General features: G+C 33.8%; 1 protein-coding gene across 6 annotated transcripts in view; it reads left to right on the forward strand.

Annotated features, from left to right (window-relative positions):
• The window catches only part of ETV1 (ETS variant transcription factor 1), an 88158-nt gene extending 67072 nt beyond the window's left edge, over positions 1-21086 (forward strand). For all 6 annotated transcript variants that reach the window (XM_058296936.2, XM_058296933.2, XM_071215141.1 and 3 more), the window contains 5 exons: positions 3639-3705; positions 5264-5334; positions 8326-8495; positions 13489-13590; positions 18241-21086. In XM_058296936.2, coding sequence (XP_058152919.1) covers positions 3639-3705; positions 5264-5334; positions 8326-8495; positions 13489-13590; positions 18241-18462 — 632 coding nt within the window. In that variant the 3' untranslated portion in view covers positions 18463-21086. The remainder of the gene's footprint in view (positions 1-3638; positions 3706-5263; positions 5335-8325; positions 8496-13488; positions 13591-18240) is intronic.
• Positions 21087-22597: the final 1511 nt, after the last annotated feature.

Consider the following 22597-nt stretch of genomic DNA (forward strand, 5'->3'; position numbering starts at 1 on the left):
TGCACCAATGAACAGCAAATCAGCCATCTCAATAGATGCGTGATTTAAGAAGAACAAAAATAGCTTAGAGGGAAGCAGGTGTCACTCAGTGGTTGAACACCTGCTTCCCATGTACAAGGTCCCAGGTTCAATCTCCAGTACCTCCTAAAAATAAATAAATAACTTAGAGACATAATCTTAGTTTTAAATACTGTAGTTAACTCAATTTAAATACTGAGAGGTTAACTTAAAAACAGATTTTGTTATTCATAATAAGCACCATAGTTAAATTTTTATTGTTTGCAAGTATTATGCTAAATATTTCACTTGTATATTGTGTAATGACATTGATAAAAACAACTAAAAACTTAACATTTTAAATGTCTAGATCCAAAATTGTGCTAAATGCCTTACCCATATGATCCTCCCAAAAACCCTTTAAAAAGGGTATTATTATTATTATTATTGCCATTTGAGAGATGAGGAAGTTGAGAGTTAGACATGTCAAATAACTAACACAATGTCATACACCCTAGAAATATCAGAACTGAGATTCAAGACTGGATCCATTAGAAGACAAGGGGCAGTTGGTAACCACTGCGCCATGCACATTTTCTTAACATTGAAATCAATGGACACATAATGGGCTGTCCTCTTAACATTTGTGCATACTTTAAACTACAACCTATCATTGACAAATTTTGTAAGTTTTATTCCTCAAAAACCTAAAATGAATCCATATGTAATTCCATAGCATATTTTAAGTCGCTGCTTAGCCAGTTTGGATCTTAGTTGAGCATTTAGCAAAAGTTAAAATGCAATGCCAAACTTCATTGGTTGGATTTTTTATTAGATAAGGTAGAAATGAAAGCAGCAGGCAATTTAATTAGCAGTAATTTTTTCTGGGCAAGTCATTACTTTGATGAACTTCAGAGCAATGTTTATGGCTCCTAATTAACCATGTTAGTCATTTGATTGAATAATCACTTTGGAAATGTTTCTACAATTTGATTAGAGTCTGACCCACTCTGATAGTCATAAATTAACTGATATCACTTTAGAATAACATGACTTTAGTTACTTTATGGGAATAAACTCTCGGCCATATTTTTTCAGGCTTCTGTGGACTGCGTAAAGGATACCAATCTTAAGGATAGATTGGATTTAAACAGTGCTAGCCAATGTGTCTTAATTTAAAGAGCTAGATGTTAATTTTATTTACTCTGGTGTGTAATAAATAGTTTTAGGAATTGGCAAAGTGCAATTATATTCTCATACATGAATTTTTCCCTGAATTGTCATTCAGAGCGTTTTTTTAGAACTTCGACCACAAGTTGGATCTTTGAAGATCTAATGGAGATTCTGGCTTAAATTTATTGTAAATCACTGCTGTATAATGAATTTTAAATCAGTATATTTAAAATATCATAGGTTAATAGATAAAATTTGTGGAGAATATTATGGAATAAGTACAGAAATAAACAATAGATCAGCCATCTCAATAGATACATGTTAGTGCAAGTAGCAAACGCAGTCTTTAATGTTACCTGTCAAATATTTCAGGATTTTGCTAATTTTATATTAGACTAGAACACTATTATATGGTGTTCCTTCAGTTTGAATGGTGGGTTTCTCAGAAATACTTTTATTTCCTTTCTGCCTCCTTTCTCCCTCCTCTGGGGAGGAAAGACTGCATTTAGTCACACTTACATTTAATAGAGTAGTCACACTTACATATAATAGAGTTTAGCCTATGCTTTTCCTCTATCTGCCTCCAGAGCCAGCCAGCTGTTTTTACAGCCACACTCCAGCTGTGCAGCAGTCAGTAAAAGGATTTTGTGGCAGGGTGTCAACATTGGTACAACAAAATACTTGCCTCAAAGCAGCTGCTGAGCTGAGAGCAGATTCATTAACACTGTCCTTTCCAGGCCCAGCTGCTTTGAGGGTCGCTATGTCTGGCAATAAATCAAAATAGCATTAAAAATTTATTTTAAGTACTTATTGGTCAAAAAGTTAGATAAGATAGTTTGTGCTAATTATTTAGTAAGCCAAAAGATGAACCGCGTTGCAATTCTATTATAATGCTGCTACCAGGAAACAAGCCTATTTCTGCCTTTTGTAGACTCAGAATTATGTACTACTCATCATGTGCAAGAGTGCATGGTTTAATAAAATATCTAATAATAGATTTTTACAGTATTAGAACTTGTAAGTGATTGATCTCAAAAGAAAGAATTATCTGGTCCAAATGAACAGTGCTAATTATCAATTATAGGAAGAAACTGATTCCAATACATTTAAAATTTCATTTTCACTTGTTCAGAGATCACGCACATGTTATAAGCAATGGAAAAGAAGGTATTTCTTATTTTATAAAGCACATTTATCATACTCTTTTTATAAATTTACTTTTGTATATGTTGTTGAATAAAAATTCTGTAGAGTTGACTTGTTCACATATGTTTATAGATTCCTATAAAGCCTATACATGTTATATGCAGGGATGTGTCCAGATTTTCTGGTACCTGAAACTTAAAATTTGGGGAACTCTCTCTTGAAAAAAAAAAAGATAAAAATGCAAATAAAAAATTCAGTGCAGAGCCTCAGAAGGAACCCATGCTAGTGAAGGGCCCCGAAGCTTAAGCTTCATTGGCTTTTCTAACTGAGCTTCTATATCCAAAAGCAAGGAATTTGAGATGATAACAGACTTTGGAGAATAACTGATTCAAACCCAAATCACAATGGTTTGTCCAGAGTTACAGTTTAGTTAGTAGTAAGTCGAGAACTTGAATTTTAATCTTTTGGCTCCTAATTCATTCTTTCCTTTTGCCCATATCTAAGCTATGAAACTCATTTGATATTCAGCCATCGTTATGACTCAGGTTTAACCATTAACCAAGTTTATTTTCTCAGTGATGAGTTAACTTGGTTACCCAGGCAGGGCCTTACTTTTAGGGCAATAATGATGTTTGTTTGCTGTGATGTTTTGGATTTCTGTTTTAAAAGTCTCATTCGCTTTGAATATGACCTGTGTACTTCAAAAACAAAAAGCCTGCCTTCCTTTATACGAAAGCAAAAAGGTAGTGATCACCTAAAAAGCTAGAGTACTTTTAAGATATTTATCTATTTTTGGCTTTTCTTTTATATATTAACTTCTGTATAGTAATCATGATATAAACTGAGTGGCCTTTAGTTGATTTCAGCTTTGTAAATTAGAATGCACAGTAATGTGACAAATACATTGAAGTCTTTGCAGTAAGATTGGTAGTTAACGGTAGAGCGTAATATGTACCTGGTAATTTGTACACAAATTTTTTCTCAATTGTTACCAAATGTAATATAACTGAGGACTCTGTTTGCTCTGAGGACATCATTATACGCATGTAGGATTGCAGGTAGAACTAACCTTTTTAGCAAGGTCTATTTGGATGAAAACTGAATTCACAAGCCGGTTCAAGAGAGTCAGTGTTCACCATGATAGGCTCCTCATTCTTCCCTTCTTGAGTGGGCTATGCCTGAAATGTTAACTACGTGTTGACAGGTTCCCTCATGGGACTCCTTTCACTTTCTATGTTATGCCTCTCTCCACTCTGTCCACAGATAACAGCATGCTTTTCAGCTCCAGATGCCTTTTTGACCAATGCTGTTTCTTCTTTCAGAAGTGCCTAGCTGCCACTCCATTTATATGAGGCAAGAAAGTTTCCTGGCTCATCCCAGCAGAACAGAAGTTAAGTTTTCCCGTGTTGAAATTCCTAATACTTTTCAAAATAAGCAGACATCCCAAGGACGAGGTCACTTAATTAATCATTATAGTCAATGGGAAAAATCATTTATGTTCACCAAACCATTCTGTCTTTTTAAAGTGAAAGGGAAATTTTTCAGGTCCTGATAGTTTGTATTTGGTTGAGAACATGAGTCATTTGCATATCAACAGCTGAAAAGTGAATTTGTGTTCTTTTTCGCCAACAACTATTTCCTTTCAAAATAGAGCATGCACTTTTTAGATTAGCCCACCTTACTGCATGCATCTGTTGAAATGTACATTTGAGGAATATTCAGGGTTGTTTTAAAGACCTAAGGCATGGTTTTGAAGAAAAACAGATTTAAATTTGTTCACCTTTAAATATCCTGAATTTTACCTTTTTGGACAAGTAATGGGATTTCATATAAGAGGCCTAGAGAAGAAGATTTTATTGTAGATGATTTTGTGATAACCGTGACAAGAAAGCTTTGTTCTGTTGGAGCTTGCTACCGGCTAATGAACGGCTTAGAATGAGTTCATCTGGGTATAATCCTCATAAAAGTATTTCTGGAAATATGTACATGGTTCTTGACCCAAACACCCTATGATCTCTTCAGTAAGACTGACTTAAACGCATCCCACAGGTTCAGTTTAATGTTGATTATTTTGTATAAATGATATTTATGTAAGCAAATCCCCACATTTAAAAGATAGTAAAATGGGGGTGGTAAATCCAAAATATTTGAGACAAAAAGTTTTTCACAAATTGTAATGTAGTTATAGTTGCTGCTTTGTTAATACTATATACTCACCATAGACAGATACATATGAGAAATAAAAGTGACTAACCTATATGAAATATCTTCCTAGCAATTAAAGATGATTTTAGATTAAGGTCCATAGTCAAAGATATTGGGGGGATAAAATGATTGTGCAATGCTGTTGATTTATTTTGACTATTTTTGTAGGTATAATTATGTTATGGCAAAAAAGAAAAGGTGTTCTTTTCTTTTCTGTGCTATTGAAGGTGAATGCATGTGAAGATTTGCCTACCTAAATATTTCTCTAAGGAAATAAGGAAGTAAAATGAATCTGTTTCAGGTCATTAGGGTAATAATAATGCAAGGGGTTCATTTTGATTTCCCTCCCTTGTCATTGAATAAAAAATCTTGGAAGAAACTGGAAAAGGAGGTGCTAAGGTATGAATCCTAAGTTTGCCAAGGTGTTTACATGAGGTCTGTGCTGGGTTAATAATAATATGAAGAGTTAACGTTCATATATCACAGTGTTCTAGACTTTGTTCTAAGCCTGCATATATTAAATCTCTTAGAACAATTCCTCCGAGTTACATACTGTTACTATCAGCCCCCTTTCATAGATAAGGTAACTGAAGCAAGAGAGGTTAAGTAACGTGGCCCGGGGTACAAAGCTGAACGATGGCAGAGTGATTTTATACCTCAGTATTTGTGCCAATGGTTATATTTTAAATTGTGTGTGAGCTTCATTTCTATCATGAATGAATGTATCCCTTTTTTCCCTTACAGGCTGCATGTTTGAAAAGGGTCCCAGGCCATTTTATGATGACACCTGTGTTGTCCCAGAGAAATTTGATGGTATGTTTTTCATTGTGCTTTAAGTTTTTGATTTACGTAAGAGGGAGTGAAATGATCATCTGTGCCTCTCCCTGAAACAGTCGACATTCCAACTTAAAGTTATTCTTCGCCCATCATTTAGCATGCACTCGACTCTTGCTAAACTTCATCTGCACATTCTCTTTTTCTTTCCCCCATTAAGAAGCCTTTCCCTTTTGTCCTGGGATTGAGTCCATTCTTAGAGATAAAACCAAAGAGCATACTTCTTGCTGGGCTTTGTGTGGAGTACGAGGGCACTTTCCATTGCCCTGATGAGCACATGCAGCTTGTTATTTGAGATTTATTGAAAGCTGATCCTGTAATTAACAAAACAGAGCAGAAAGCATGCTACTGTGGATGCACTGATGACTAATGCAGTCTCTTTTCTTTTATTGTCCCTGAAAAGATGCATTATGGAACACAAGAACAACATAGCTGCCCATTTAGTTAGTGTTTTTTAGTCCCTCTTTTTCTTTTCCCCTTTGGGAAAATGTACATTACCAATGTGGTATTACTTTGTAATTGCTTAAAAGGAAGTTAAGGGAAGCATTGCCTTTTTAATATCACTAGTTGCTGCAATGAGAAGGTCCCAGATATTAGAAAGTAGTGTCCAGTTAGATAGAACCTTCATTTCTTGACAAGGGTGGCAGAAGTCAGCATCTATGAAGAAGCCAGGGTAAAAAGCGAACAGTTAATTGATTTAGTGGTTCTTCAGAGTGGTCTCCATATTTCCTGCTTTGATTGTTTAACAGGAAGCGAGCAGGGGCCCACTGATTAGCTGATTGCACAAACTTTGGGGATCATGGCTGTAATGACAAGGGAGCTCTTAGAAGTTTTTAATTGCCATTATTTAAACAGTAAAGTACATGCTTAGATTGCTTTTCAATCCCTAATTAGTTGCTTGCAGACTACTCTATGTTCCCTAGCTTTTTGCTATTCTTACAGTTCTCGAAAAGGGATGGGAAGTCTTGGGAAGATCAGCTTCCTTAGTCTTCTTTTAAACTGCTAAATCTATTAAAAATCACAGGGTTAAAAACCCACTAGGGGTCACTTTTTAGATCTTATTCTACAGTAGTTGTTCGTTTAATGCTTTGAGTTTCAGAGGTGTGAATTGGGCTATTTATTTAGCACCAAAAGCAGAGGGTCACAAACTCTTAAAATATAAAACAACTCTTTCTCTTGAGACAAAGCCTCTATCTTGAAATGTCCTTCAGCATTTTCTTTCATTCTTAGCAAGCTTTGTATGTAAGAAAATCTTGAAAGTTAGTAAGGGCATGTAAGTAAGAAAAATATCTTAATACTGTGGATAGGATTGCATTGAAATCTAACTGACCAAAGTCACACTGATATTTAAGTCACACTAATAAACACTGTCTTCAGTGTTTATTCCCTCTGACTTTTAAATACTCTTGAATTTTATATTAAGAAAACTATTTTGGAAGATAGTATTAATGTTGCATTTTATGAGAAAGGGAAAACAAGAAGAAAAAATGAAGGGGTTATTATTATTATTATTATTTATACCTGGCCGGTATGATCCCATAACATTTTATAAACAGAAACAATCTAGAGACTACAAAATTTAAGCGTTTCACTCTATCTCCATAATTGCTTAGCTCTCCCCTTGAAGAAAAACTGTAAATTTCAGAAGGAAAACTGAGGTAAATAAAACTATCCTTGAAATCAATATGAAGAGACACATATATTATCTAGTTTAGGCCAAAACAGCAAAATGCTTTCAGTAGCTATTGACTGAATTATTCTCTATTTTAGTTTAAGTTTTGAAAGTGTTGTTCCTTTTTATAGATATTTTAAGAGGTATATTTCTCTCTACTGACCAAAAGAAAAATTTTAAAAGCTTGTGATTTTAGTCTGCTTCATAATTCATGCTTAGTGTGAATAGATCAGCTTGAATATATTCCGTCTGAATTGTCTCTTTAGTGGAGAAGAGAAATTCATGCATTAACAATGATAATGTTTGTAGGGGCCTATAAACTCAATCCTAATTGCACGTATTTTTGAGATAGTTGGCTGGAAATAAAAGTAAAATATCATAAGTCATGACACAGAATTTTTTTTTACCTTTTTTTTTTTAATAAAACCAAATTAACATCTTTTTTTCAGAGTCATTCACTAACACCTTTATTACCATTATCTCTTTAATAGATTTTACACTATATGCAAATACTGAATTAAATGTAACAGAGATAGCTTTCTTGCTTAAAATACAGTTTTACAGAAAATGATGTATACATTTTAAAATTGGGCTTTTTAGAAAAACAATAGTATGCTAAATTTAGTGAGTGAAATAAAAACCAAAGCAAAACAGAAATGAGAGAGGATTTTTATTTGCTGCCATTTGAGTAAAGTGGTATTGCCAGGATGAATGTTTGGAGGGAAGATGGCCCGAAGGTAATACAATATGCCCTGAACGTTACCGGGAGATTGTTGTACTTTACATAAAGTACGGATTACTTGACACGGAGTTTCAGATGCTATTAAATTTGCCTTGAAATATTTGCATTAAAATTATTTTAAAAAGTTTAAGTGCAGCTCAATGAAGTATTTACAAATTGTAGTTTGCATAATTTAATTTATATCAATAAAATACCCAGAGCTTAAAATTTACTACCCTTCATCAGTGGAAAAGTATGATGAGATACCATGAGATACCATGATTTTTAAAGAAACCAATGGGAAAAAATTGTAAATGACATTCATGGATTTATTCTGAACACTTGTGTGTTTCTATTGGCCAGTATATGTTTACATATAGTTGTCTGGTTTATGCAGATTGTGGGGTTTCAGTCAAACTTTTAACTACCTTAAATCCCTATTTCATGGTAACGGGATTTTCATAGAAACTCATAAAGTAGATGTGGTTTATACACTTTAGTTATTGATTTAATGTGAAATGTTAAGTAAGAGGAATAATATCTCTAATAATAAAATCCTTAAAAATTTTTAACTTAGGAGACATCAAACAAGAGCCAGGAATGTACCGGGAAGGACCCACATACCAGCGGCGAGGATCCCTCCAACTTTGGCAGTTTTTGGTAGCTCTTCTGGATGACCCTTCAAATTCCCATTTCATTGCCTGGACTGGTCGAGGCATGGAATTTAAACTGATTGAGCCTGAAGAGGTTGGTTTCACAGAGTTTCATTAGGAAAATCAGATATGTTACAGGATAAAGTAACTGATATATTTGATTAATATGGCAAATAAATATATATATCTTTTTGTTTTAAAACTTTAGGGAAACTTTCTGAATTAGACGGTGGACAACAAAAAAAAAATTTGTGATTTAAAATCACAAATCAATGTGTGTGTTGTGTACTGGCTCAAGGTGAATTTCACTTATAGAACTGATGCAGATGAAAATCAATGAGGGTGTCATTAGCATAAGGCTTTATTCAAGAATGACTGACTTGAGAAGGTTCCAAAGGAGACCTAAGTTGGGGAAACAGGGTAGGAGATGCTGTGGGATCTGAGTCTGCCAAAGTTAGATTTAGAAAGAGAGGAATTATTCTTGCAAATTAGTAGCCATTATTTTGAAAATCTGTATTTTATCAAAAAAATTGGAGGGGAATATTTAGGGACCAAAACTCATGTGCAAGAGGGATAGAGGAGGAATAGCCATGGGGGACAAAGACATGCAAGAGCCGTAGGAGAAAATCTCCAGTCCTTAAGTATCTCTTCCAAGTTGTAGAACTGGGAGAAATACTGTTCTTTTTTTTAAGGAAGTACCTAGGAGTGAACTTGGGACATCCTACCTGGGAAGCAGGGGGTTAAACACTGAGCTACCCCTGTTCCCCTATTGTTCTCCTTGATTGTTAGTGACATTTGCTTCAAGCTAGCTGAGCTGTGTAAACACCATTAAAAGATAAGGATGTTGTTGCCACTGATGCGGGAGAGATGTAAGAAAATATTTAAATGATAGGAATCAGGATAGAGATAATATAGATAAATGGAACACATATTCAACTATCTGTTCAAATACAACTGCCTTCCCACCCCCACACCTACCACATGGAGTATTTCCATGAAGAATTTCTCATTTCAGTGCCCCCCCCCCCACCCCAGACTAGCTTTAGGCTGAAGGCTACTATTGTTACTGCATCATAACCCATAAAGAGTATTTTGGACCTCCATAGAAAGTGCAGTTACATGAAATTTTTGTCTTATTAAAGATGCTTTCTTCACTACTATTAAAGTTGATTTCATTTGACTTTGGCTAAGAAGGCAATGGAAGACTTTGAGCTAACATGCTATGGCTGTAGGATATAAACACCTCGATAAGGTGAAAAAATTCAGATATCCGCTATTTTTTGAGCCAAAGTGATTAGTTTCATATAGACTGGGCATCTACAACCTAGATTACTGGGCCATGTATCTTAGATGTGTCACCCTATTAAACCATATTTAACCATATATCAGATAATTATGCATTGAATTGATTTTCAGAAGATAAGGTCATGTTACTTAGAGTAAGAAGCTGTTAGATTCAAATATGTATCAAAAGACATGAAATCAGAGAAACTGGTTAGCTTAAGGAGATTGTCTTCTCCAGAGGCATTAAAACTCCAGTAGCACAAGAGGGTTAGCTTTGCCATGCCCCCACCCCACCAGCTTCAATATCAGAATTTGTAAGTATCTCTTATCTAGTGTGGCTAACTGGGTGTTTGAATTTTGTGGTGTGCTTGGAGCTTAGTTAGGCTGTCAGAGGAAATTCATTTTTATGTAGATATAGTTAAATGATGTAAGTGAAAGAATTACAAAAATGTGAAGCACTAAGAAATGAGACTAGAAACACTTAACCTAAAGGTAATTTGAAAGCCTTTTAACATGATGGGAATATGTGCTCTTCACCTCAGGGAAAATGTTAATAATCTCCGCAAGAGTTGTTTCATCTGAAAACTGAGTACATTGTACGAGAATTTGTATCTGTCAAACATTTATTTCCCTCCACCTGTGATTAAAATAAACTGAGCAGAAACAGAATTTATTTTTGCCATATATCTGTTAAAATAGGGAAATTACTGGATTTTGTTAGTAATTCTTGATCTCAGAAGAATAAAAATCTTCTGCCAGTGATAATTTATTTTTATAGCAACTGTTCATTTTTATGATAAGGAAGTTTGAATAAGTAGAATAGGAGACTTGACCAGATAACTGTTTACATTCCTTCCAATCCTGAATTTCTGTAATTTTTAAAGGCAGGGAAGAAATATAATTATATCTGTTCTGCACAACAAACTGACATTTAGACAACTTTTCTATAGCAGTCTCATAAAGTAAAAAAGGCCTGGGTCATTTGGTCAGTAGACCAAATAGTAACTAACTGAATGGAAATTATACAATAAGCACTAAATGATTTCTAAGGCCTCTGTTCAAAAATGAAACATCCCATTTCTGACTATTGCATTGTTCACTGTTATACTTGCTTCCATTAGGCAATGTCCGTGCTGTTTTGTTTAATTTCATCCTGGGAAAGTGTCTGTGATATATCTTCAGTCAATGGGGTCTAGAGTCACACCCCCTTCCCTCTCTAGACTACAACAGTGCTTTAGGTGTTCTATACCAGCACAACTAAGGAAAGATGCCTCTGAATCCAGCCTTCTGATGGCATTACTCACAAATTTCCTTAATCTCATTTTGCAGAGTAGAATGCTTTGATTGAGACTCCAGACCTGTGCTATCTGCTCATTGTGTTTAGATAACTTCAGCAAACACATCATCTTTAATCTCTCTCTTTCGGGGCTATTTGAAATAATGAGATATTATTATGGAATTAATCATATGTACTAGGGAATTGTTACAGGGAATAGTTATCAATATAGTAAAGCATCTATATGATGCGGTGTAAAAGCTTATTGATGATATTCAAGTTTGTTGAGCTGGAAGAGCTACCAAGAAGTCTGTTAAATAGGCCCTAGTAGTGTTTTGCAGGCTCAAGCATGATTTTTGTAATTGAGTGTTTACTACTTGACCTGGTACACATTTCTTATTTAATTCTTTGGACATAGTGCCATCATTTTCTTGCTACTGGTCTTAAGTTTTCACTAGAAGTATTGAGGCCATCTCTCGCGTTCTGTATTGAGAATTGTGTCTTGGCTTTAAGTGGTGCTGGATAGCATGGTGACGAGTGGGACATATGTGAGGACTGAATGGACTTTCTTAGTTGGCCAGTGGTCTACATAGCCTGGGAATTATATGTGTTAGGAAGACCTCATAATTTTGAGGTTTAATTTTGTCTGCATCTCACAGGTATATTGGTATGGCCTCTTTCCCTCAACTGTATGAGGAATACAACACTGAAACAACTCTAATAATAATTTTTTTTTCCTTGAAAATACCTACTTAATATCCATTATGCTAAGAATTAACTGGCACCATAAGAGTAAAAGTCTGTTTACGGTGTTTAAAAAACTTTTCTCTCCCCATCCCAGAGACTTGTTTGTATAATGATGTCATAAAGTTTCTTGCAGGTGTTTTATTTTCTAGGTGAATCCCGGTGTGTTTCTAGAAAAGAAGCATGTAGGTATTCAGAAATTGTTCTTAAAGGAGATATTAATAATTTATTTTCACATCTTCTCCAAGTTAGCAGGCTCTTCAACTGTCATATCTATTCAGGATACTTTGATGTCCATTTTTAGGTTTTTGAAAGACATTTTATTTAGAAAGTATTGTGCTCATTTCTTATTGTCACCCTCCCATTTCACTATTGCTGAAAACACTGACAATTAAAGTGAAGTTTATCTTTTGCAAATTGAGATGTTATACCCGCCTCTTTGACTATCTGATTGGCTATATAATCTTGTCCCTGTTTTATCACATCTCACTAGTCTTAGATAAATTCGCTAATCTGTGTCTTCATTCAGGGAATACACATTAGTGAGAGAGAAAATAGCAAGGAATGGTATTTTAACAAATTAATAATAATATTTTTAAAACCCTGGAGAAAGTTAAAGCTGATGAATTGGAGAGAGAATGAACCATCTGAAAAACTTTCTATTCTGGTATTTGTGACATGGCAACAAGTTGGAATTTCATGGAATTGAATGCACACACTAACCTTATTAGTTAATGCTCTCTTGGGGTTGCCTAGGTTTGCATGGCAGCTGGAGTTTGTGCTCACACTATTAAAAAGTGGAAATTAATGAGAACATGACTTTAACTGGAATAGCAAAAGCTGGCTTCCAAATTCTCATGATGCTTCAGCTATTTGGAGTGGTGGTGAGGTGGGAATATATACTGAGGAAGGAAGTATTTTTATTGTAATATTTTTTTAGGCATGGCTCTCTGAAATCAGGAAAGTTTTCTTAAAGCTCTTTTGAAGAACTCTCTCTTTGTCAGAGAAGTTGTTCCTCCAAAGCCGCATCATAAAATGCTGGAACGTGTCTCACTAAACAGCCGAGTGGACATTCTGCTCTTGAGATTTTTGTTTGTGGACTGATACGGATGCTGACCTTTTCAACTTGCTTCTTATTTTTAGCATCTAATTACTAATTACTGTTCTCTAAATAAATGCCTGATTCCCCCATTTAGTATTGGCTACAATTTTATTCAAAAGCTGCTTTAGGCAATAAAAGTTATTTGCAGATTAGTTGATAAATTTGTATATTAGGTCCTCTGCTTATACACACAAGGTACCACTTATTCACTCTTTTATAGAGTGAGTATGATATCATTTTTCTTCTCAAAGCTTCAATAAGACACCTTTACCAACAAGTGCACTAAGCTGCTTTTGATCTATAGCTTTGATCTGAAAAACTGAGAAGGAAAAAAACAGTTTATCTCAAGCAGAATGGAAAACTTGCCTCATTTTGGTGAATTGCAGATTGTTTATTCCCATTGTAAACACATTCCCTTATTTCCATTTAATTTTGTATCCAAAACAATAGTGACAAAGAATCCTATTGTGATCTGTCAGAGTGATTGCTAGCTGCCTGATTTTAAAAAGCAAACCAGGACACAAGAAATTCAGATCCTGACAGCTTTTACTTCTTTACTTAAGTCTTTAGTTTGGATATGTTTTAGAGGGTTTGGAAGTAACTAATGAATTATCTAATTTGTGTGAAATACGTTAAGAAATTAATACTTAACCCTACAATGTATTTATGTTTTGGTGGCAGGTGGCTAGGCGTTGGGGCATTCAGAAAAACAGGCCAGCTATGAACTATGATAAACTTAGCCGTTCACTCCGCTATTATTATGAAAAGGGAATCATGCAAAAGGTGAGCAGCTAACACAGGATTAAAATTCATTGAAATGTTGCACATTAATCTGCATGTTATACTTTAAAAGCCACATATCATTGCATTGCTGAAGCATGGTTTTTACTCATTTTAACAAATGCTTAGTTCTTAGTTTTGGTATTATAAGCCTTTCTATTTATAAATTCATGAATGTTGTAGACTCAGATGTAATAATATTATATACAAAATAATAGGTTTTCTGGAAGTCTTACTTTGCTGCATATGGTTTTAAAAAAAAGGCTGTTTCGATACTATTATTGTATCTGTTTATCTCAGAAGCAGCTCTTATTCTACACAATTATCTCATTTTGAAATGCTTTTGTTTACAGATTCCAGTGAAAAGAAAGTTAGCTACTAACTGAATCTTTCTTCTTTTTCTTTCTTTTTCTGATTCATAAAAACAGTTTTTCTTATTATTTTTTGGAATCTTATCTGATTTTATTACCTGGAAGCTTAACATCCTGAACCATTTATTAAATATAAAGTCTTGATCTTATTTGTTTGTAGAATGATATTAAATATTTTTATTTTATTTCAAATGAACTTCTCATATTTAAAAGTAGCTTTTAAAAACAGAGTAGAGATAAAATAAATGATTCACACTCTGAACAAAATATAACATTCTTCAACAAGGTAATAAATAAATGAAAGAATAAAGAAAATATTTGAACATGTTATTATTATATCTGTCATCCTTGCATACAGATGCAAATCTAAGTGACCTGAGTTGATACCAAGTTTATGATATATCAATTGTGAATTACAATTTTATTATATATTCTTTGTTCATTTTGAGGAGCATGAACATAGTTATGCATTTTACAGAGTGTGGCATTATTTTTATGTCACAGTAGTTATGCTACCGGAAACCAGACTAACTGCTTCTTGAAGCTGAATAGAACTGAGGAGAACAGCACCTTGAGTTTCCCAGAACTTAAGTAATCAGTACTCTGGAATTTGGGAGCCTGAAAGTTAAGAGCTTCCAAGATTCTGAAATGATAAGGCTAGATTAGATTCTTAGTTGCTTCCTATTTCCCCTAATCTCCTCTACAAAAGCTATTATTGTACGCTATCTGCTCCTCCTATTTCTCTCTCTCAACCCTGGGTTTATTTTTTATTCCTCCCTTCCTCTCCAACCACCAAACCCAATTTTAGTCAAATCTTTCAAATACATACCATTCTTTTCCTTTTCCCACTGTCTTCCTGATTCTGGGGCACTGTCACCTGGGCTGTGAGGACAGGTGTTAAGGTTTCCTTGGGCAATACTGCACACTGGGAAAAGCTAATGTGGCCATGATTTAGGTTTGAATGCTGGCTTCTCACTCCATCACCTTTCCTACTAAATGGTAGTGTTTCTTACCTCATAAAGTTGTGACTGTTAAATGAAAATAATGTACTTGAGACACTTTGCATTGTTCCTGGCACAATAAAAGTCTTCAGTAAATGTCAGCTCTTAATGCATCTCCCACACTGAAGCCAGGGTAAGCTCTGGATCATTTAAGTCCTTTATTAAACATTCTATAATCTCTCCTCCCCATTCCCTAGAAAACCAATTTAAAACTCCACGCAAGCCTCTATTTTCGTATGTGATGTCATTTCAAAACAAATATGAAAGTAGAAAGTGTGAAGTTTGAATTGTAGATATAGTAAAAGTTCTATTCACAGAGAGCTAAAATTATTATAAGATTTCTAATTACACCTCAAACTTTTAGGTACATTATTTGACACAGTAGCTCCAGGATGTCATGCTGAGTCTTCCATGTGCTCAAACTTTGCTTCTTATTACTGGTATACTACTTCCACATTCTCATTTTCCTCTTATATATTTTTAATAAGTTAATAAGGCAAAAACACTGTCAAATTATAAAATAATGGTTTAGATGCTGAAACAGAGTAAAAATGTTGCTCCTCAGATTTTTCCCTTTTAGTCTGTAACTGCCAAAGGAAAACTTGTTTGCAATTATTCATCAGCTAATATAGGAAAAGTAAAGTGTTCTGCATCACAGACCTTTTGGGGTGTGACTGTATAATATAAGAAAGGATAGGTCATTTGTCAGACCTTTTTTAAAAAGGGTAAAGCAGAATTATGTATTTCAACATATGGGGAATAATGTGTATCTGACCACATTTGTGCATTAATTAAAACTGAAAAAAAAATATGTGGCGTCTTGAAAAGAAAATTAAATTAAAGTAATAGAAAAGAAAAGAAAAAGAAACCAAGTGGTTCCACACGTTTAAAAATGTTATTTTTGGTAGTTGTGAATGAAATAAGAAATACTAGAATAAGGTTTGTTAAAACTTAGAGAGTGTGTCCATATGTATAATTCTATTAAAAAATTTAGAAATGCTCAGAAAATATATACTAGTATTTTAACATTGGTTATTGCTGGATGACCATTCGTTCTTTTTGCTTCATTTATAATGTCTAATTTTCCTTCTGTATCAGTGTATTACTTGCAAATTTTTTTTAAGTTATAAAAAATAAATATCCAGGCTGCCAAAGCACAGCTCAAAAAGCCACCCCTTTAATTCTGATTCGTCTCCCCTTCAAAATTCCTGATTCTTTTTTCCTGTCTCATTTCAATTTGAGTATATTTAATGTACAGCATTTTCGATGTTGTAATTATATTAATGGAATACTGACATCATTTCCCTAGGTTGGTTACCAGCGGTTGGTCTAACCTCAGCAGAATTTAATATAGTCCAATAAACATAGTAATAGCCCTAAAAATGTTTGTTTACAAGAAAAACTGAAGGAAACTGTGAGTAAAGATAGGGTCCTTAAGAGAATTTATAATCTTGATTGTATGCTGCAGATTTGAGTTCTCCCCTGTGAAGTTTTTCATTTATCAAAGCATTTCTAATTATAGGCAATAGCTTCAGGTCAGACAAAAACAGTTCAGTAGCCTAAAGCAAATGCTTCTTGCTCTGCAGCCCCAATCTAAACAAAGCAGGTTATAAAATGCTCAGAAGTCTGAAGGTCATTTTTAAATTTTATTTACTTTTTGGATGCTTTGAACAAAGGAGAAAAAAATACAGTTTATTATCTCAGCTTATTTCCTATTTTTATTTTTATGGTCATTTCACCTTTAAGAAATTAACTTCTTTTGTGTAAGGAACTAAAGTAAATTAACTTAAGCCTGGTTCCTCTGTTTGCCGTGTACCTTGCTAGAGACCTCCATCTAAATCTCACAGCGGTCTTTCCCAGGACATATTGTAAAGAGAAGGAAACTGTGGAGCAAGTTAAGAAACATGCCCAAATTCATTTAGACTTTCTGACTGTTTTTGAACCTAGCAATATTCAGATTATTATTGTTTTTTTTTAATTAGTTCCTTTTAATTAAATCCAGGGCAAAAAAAAACCAACTTCTAAATCTGAGTCCAGAACTCTGGTGCTTTTGGTAGTTGTTGCCTTTTCCCCACACATGCACAGATAGTTTATAAACCATGAACACAGTGCTTGTCCTCCCCACGCTACAGTTCAAGTAACAGTGCCTTTCTGATATACAGGAACACAGAGGCATTGAATAATTTGCACCTTTCTGCAATTGCCAAACTCTGTATATGGAAAATAGTTACTATCAAAATTAATACCAAGAACTATATTTGTCTATCCCCTTCCCCAACACATATACCCCACACCCAGTTTTTGAGAAGCTCAGCATTGCCTATTATAACAGGGACATATTTGTCTCACTCCATTGTTTATCATTTCTTAAAGAATCATTACTCTTCAAAATTTAAGTTTGCTGTATGTCATTCCCTACAAATTATGCAGCTTCTCCTTTATTTCAGGCAGTTGTCACATTTCTTTCTCATTTCCTCCCTATGCATTGCATATTTTAAATTCCTTTCACTTTTTTACACCTCTTACTTCAATTTGACACTTTACACACATCCTTAACTTCTGCCTAATGCATCTTGCCTTCATTTTTTTCAAGCAATGTACCCAGGATAATGCTGTCCTCTTGATCCATCTTTCATCTAAATAAGGTTATGTGTCTTCTTTTTTTTTAGATGAGAATACACAGTTAATAAAAAAAGAAAAACCAGACCTCTAGTCTAGTCTTATTAGGAATAAAACACATTATTCTTTTAAGATTTGTAAGTTTAGTTCTACAGTTTCAGAAATGTAAGAATAAAACACATTTTTCTTTTCAGATGTGGAAGTTTCGTTTTTCTACAGTTTCAGAAAAGTATTGTTAAAGGGAGACACTATACCTTAAAGGTGGTTTAAATGTTTACTTGTTACAGATATTACATTTAAGAGCAGAGAAAGCATTTTGATGCAAGATGCATACATTCATTGATTTTTTTTCAAAATATGTTTTCCTTTATGTTAAACCTCTGAGCTATCTTGCTACATCTGAAATGAACATATTTATTACTCAAGGTTAACATAAAAGAGTATTTCTTTACACTGTTGTTTTGCACTTCCCTCGATTCACTCTACAAAGTAAGCGTTTTTTTTTTTTTCTTTTATTTATATCTGTTAATAAATGGCTGCTTTTTTCCCCATGTTTCCCTTCCTTTCTGGCATATTAAACCATGTTTTCCTTTTTTCTTTCCCTCTCCTTCGCCATCTGGGGAATGGTGAGGATGGATTTTTCTCTTTCATGTTATCATCAGGTGGCTGGAGAGAGATATGTCTACAAATTTGTTTGTGATCCAGAGGCCCTTTTCTCCATGGCCTTTCCAGATAATCAGCGCCCACTGCTGAAGACAGACATGGAACGCCATATCAATGAAGAGGACACGGTGCCTCTGTCTCACTTTGACGAGAGCATGGCCTACCTGCCAGAAGGTGGCTGCTGCAATCCTCACCCCTACAACGAAGGCTACGTGTATTAACACAAGTGACAGTCAAGCAGGGCGTCCTCATGCTTTTCCACTTTTTGCGAGATGCAGAGAATCGCTGAATTCTCTTCAATCTTTGTTTCATTTTTTGTTGTTTGTATTTTATTTTTAAGTAATAATACACAAAAAGGGGCTTTTCCTGTTGCATTACTCTATGGTCTGCCATGGACTGCGCACTTTATTTGAGGGTGGGTGGGAGTAATCTAAGCATTTATTCTGTGTAACAGGAAGATAATGGGTGAATGGGTGGGGGGATTTGAAAATTACTTTTTATCTAGCTTGGGATGGGGTCCTACAAGTTTTAAGTATAATGAAGCTATATCATGTCTGTCTGATTTCATAACAGCATAAGATAATGTTTCTTTTCTCTGGGTATCTATGGTACAATTATTTCACATTGTGTAAATATCCACTCAGGAGACTACCAGGTGATATGCCATAGGCATTTCTCCCATCATTTCTGAGTCTCTGATGGTGTAAAAAAAATATAATTAAAAAAAACCTACTGTAAATGGCAGTTTAATAATTAGAAATGATTCTTTTTGCACCTCTTGTAAAAGGTATTCAGAGATTTGCATTTGCTGTTTTTTGTTTTGTTTTTTATATGACTCTCAGAGAATAACTATAAAATGGGTAATTCTCTCTGGAGTTGAGCAATCACTATGACTGTAAATGAGGGGCACAATTTTTAGACCCTGGCTCCAAACTGAGTCAGAAGTCAGTCGCATTACATGTATCTGGTGCCACCTTGCTGTTCAGATACAAATCATACTGTTTGTTAACTATTTTGAAGCCCATTTCAGTTAAATAATGACATGTAGTGGTCCTTTGGGGTATTCATTTAAATGTTAAATCTGGGATCACAATGAAGCAAAAAATATCTGTCTCCTTTCACTTCCTTCAGTACATGAAACATTATTTAATCAATAAGAATTAACTGTACTAAATCACATATTATGCTGTTCTAGATACAGCAAGCACTCCGTAAGAAAAATATCCAATACACTAAATAGGTACTATAGTAATTTTTAGACATGGTACCCATTGATATGCATTTAAACCTTTTACTGCTGTGTTATGTTGATAACATATATAAATATTAGATAATGCTAATGCTTCTGCTGCTGTCTTTTCTGTAATATTCTCTTTCATGCTGAATTTACTGTGACCATTTATAAGCAATGCAGTTAACAACAGATAGCATTTCAGGACAAAATAGATGACTCAAATCATTTATTGCTTAAAAATAGCTTATGCCATGCTATGCTATAAGCAGCTTTTATGCACAATGACAAACGAAGAGTAAGCTTCAGCTTGCTAAGGGAAACTGTGGAAACTTTTGTAACTTTTGGTGAAATGGAAAATTATTTACAAATTGTCAAAGAATATGAAGAAGTTGCTGTATGACATAGTGCTGGCACTGATATCCATCTTCTTGTTTTGGACACTCATGTAAATGTGACTGGATTGTTTGAAAGATTTAAAGATTTAAAGTTTCAAAATTTTTTGCTTTGGTTTTGTTTTGTATTTGGTGAAAATATTGAAAGTAAGAAATACTGTTCCATTCATCTTAAAAACCCAATAAGGAAATAGTGTTGCAGTATCTTTGACTAACTTGCTAAAAGAATCAAGGAAGAAACGTGATTTTTAAAAAAATCCATCAGTATCCCAGAGGAACGACTTTTTTTCTTTTTCAAATTCTATAGCAAAACATTTTATAAAAAAGTCTTAACTGCAAAGCCAAAATAAACCTATAAAAGTATTTCATGGAGAGCGCTGGAATGATTGCTTGCTTAAAAATGACTCCTGAGCTAACCTTTTCCCAACAGCTTCTCTAGAACACAGTGTAATTCTCTAAAGAAAATAAGTATTGGAAACCCTACATATCCAAATCCACACTATTCATATTTAATCCTATAAAAAACATTCTAATTACAGTGTATGTATGTATCCTGTAACTTCAATGATTGTTCTATATTATACTCCATGTGTCATCAGGTATACAATGGCCTAATAAGTATGCCTTAAAAATTAGAACTTTTGTTATTTTTCTCCTACTGTGCTCATGTGGCCATTTATAACCCTTAATATAAAAACAGATTTGAAAATATTCAGCAAAAGTTTTATTAGAAAGAGAATTGATATATTTGGATAAATTGAAGTAGCAAATTTTAAGTGGGTCATTAAAATAAGGTCTAAATGGAAATTGTATTGAAGATTATTCTTTTTTTAAGTTTATTTTTTGACAGTCTAGTTCTTAGAATGGTGAACAATTGGGCCTTGAGTTAATATTAAGGAATCAGAGGAAGAGTTGATATTGTATAATATTTTAAAGTAAACTATATATTTTGCTATTTAAGGTCATAACTTACTGAACTAAATAAGTAGTTGGCCCTCATTAAGTATTTTCCCAGTGCAGAAGAGTTCAAAACATTGCATCATAAACTCTTGGAAAATATCTATACAGTTTTTTGTTTTTTTTAAAAGTTCTCTTTTCCATTTTTTGTTTGGCTGTACTTTTATTTTCAGTTAGGTTAATAAATGTGGCAGCTGATTTCTGCAAGGATCTTTGCATTTTGAATATCTAATTGAATTGACTATTAAAATTGAGAAATCAATACATAATATGTCTTTCTTCAACTTCATAAAGGAAACTAAAAGATATTTCTCCACCAACTAACACACTAATACCCAACCAACTTATTCTAACAAAGAATATTGCATCCTGAATAACTAATAGAAAATGGTTCTCCCAAGTTTGCCTACAAAAAAATACTTAAAATAAAAGCCCATAAAGCTGACAGTGAAGAGCAGTTTTCTTGGATCTTGGAGGTCATTTAATTGAACCTGATATAGCATTTGGCTAGGTCATAGGAGTTTCACAAATAAGCCACTTTGTCTATTATACAGTATTTTCAGAGCTAACAATGAGAAAACATTACAGAGGTATAGGCCTTTTGAATGTTTATTTAAAAGAGAAAAAATAAATTTAAGAATAAATGGCTCTGTAAACTATTCTCCAGCTGGAGTTTGGTGTGAAGCAGGGGGAAAAATGGGTAAAAATAATGGTAGGAAGTTAAACAGGGCAAATGTAAATATTGGGCAACTGTGATAAGAAATGCATAAAGGCCAAGTTTCAAGAAGATATTAGTATTAGAATTCTGAAGAATCTGGCCCAGTTTGCTCAGCACTCAGTTGACACCTTTAGGATTTGATTTATTTTGTTTTATTTTATTTTAAATATAAGACTCAGATTTATTTTAAAAAAACTTTATTGAAAAGAATAGCTTAGAAGGAATTTGATTAGTGTAGGTGGATGCCTGTTTAGAAACACTGATGATTTTAGAATGTTCAATTAAAAGTATATAAATTAGCTGTGGTTTATGAATTCATATGTAAAGAAGGGGTTTCACATATAGAATCCAGTATTCTTATTTTCTTTCATTCTCAAATTATATTTGTTTCTATAGGAAAAAAATTTTTTCATTTACTTGGATGTATTAAAACTATACTTAACAGTATGAAAAAACATGCTTTGAAAAATCTATGTGGTTATAACAAACTAAATAAGCTGAAAATTCAATTCTAAAATAAAAACCCAGAAACTGAAAATATTGGACTTTTCCTGATCACTCAGAAAAGGTGGCATATCTAAAACAGATTCCTGTTGCCCAAAATTTTTATTGGCTTCTAATCATTTTAATTATTTATGACCAAGACAACCGAGGAATGTCTTTGTACTTCTTCTGTTACTTCCATTTACCATCACTCTCTGGATAAATTATGTCCCAGGACAGTGGAGAAGTATTTTTCTAGTTTTTTTCTATATTGTCTGCCCTTTAAATTCATTATTTCACTTAATCCCCTCAACAACTCTGTGTCAAAGACAATGCATAAGTTACTTAGGTTACTGCCCCCATCACTACGTGGTTTTGTCTGACTGACAAGCTGAGGCAAAACCACAATGCAATTGTGTTACAGGCAAATTCATAAACCCTAATTTTTTTAGGTAACCTGAACCTAGCTTCTTTCCAAATATAAGTATTAATGATTTTAAATTAAAATATAACAATGACTTGCATTTTGCTAAAGTAATTTTAATTTTTTAAATCATTTTAAACTACTTTTT

The sequence above is a fragment of the Dasypus novemcinctus genome, chromosome 5 (genome assembly GCF_030445035.2).
Source record: "Dasypus novemcinctus isolate mDasNov1 chromosome 5, mDasNov1.1.hap2, whole genome shotgun sequence".
NCBI lineage: Eukaryota > Metazoa > Chordata > Mammalia > Cingulata > Dasypodidae > Dasypus > Dasypus novemcinctus.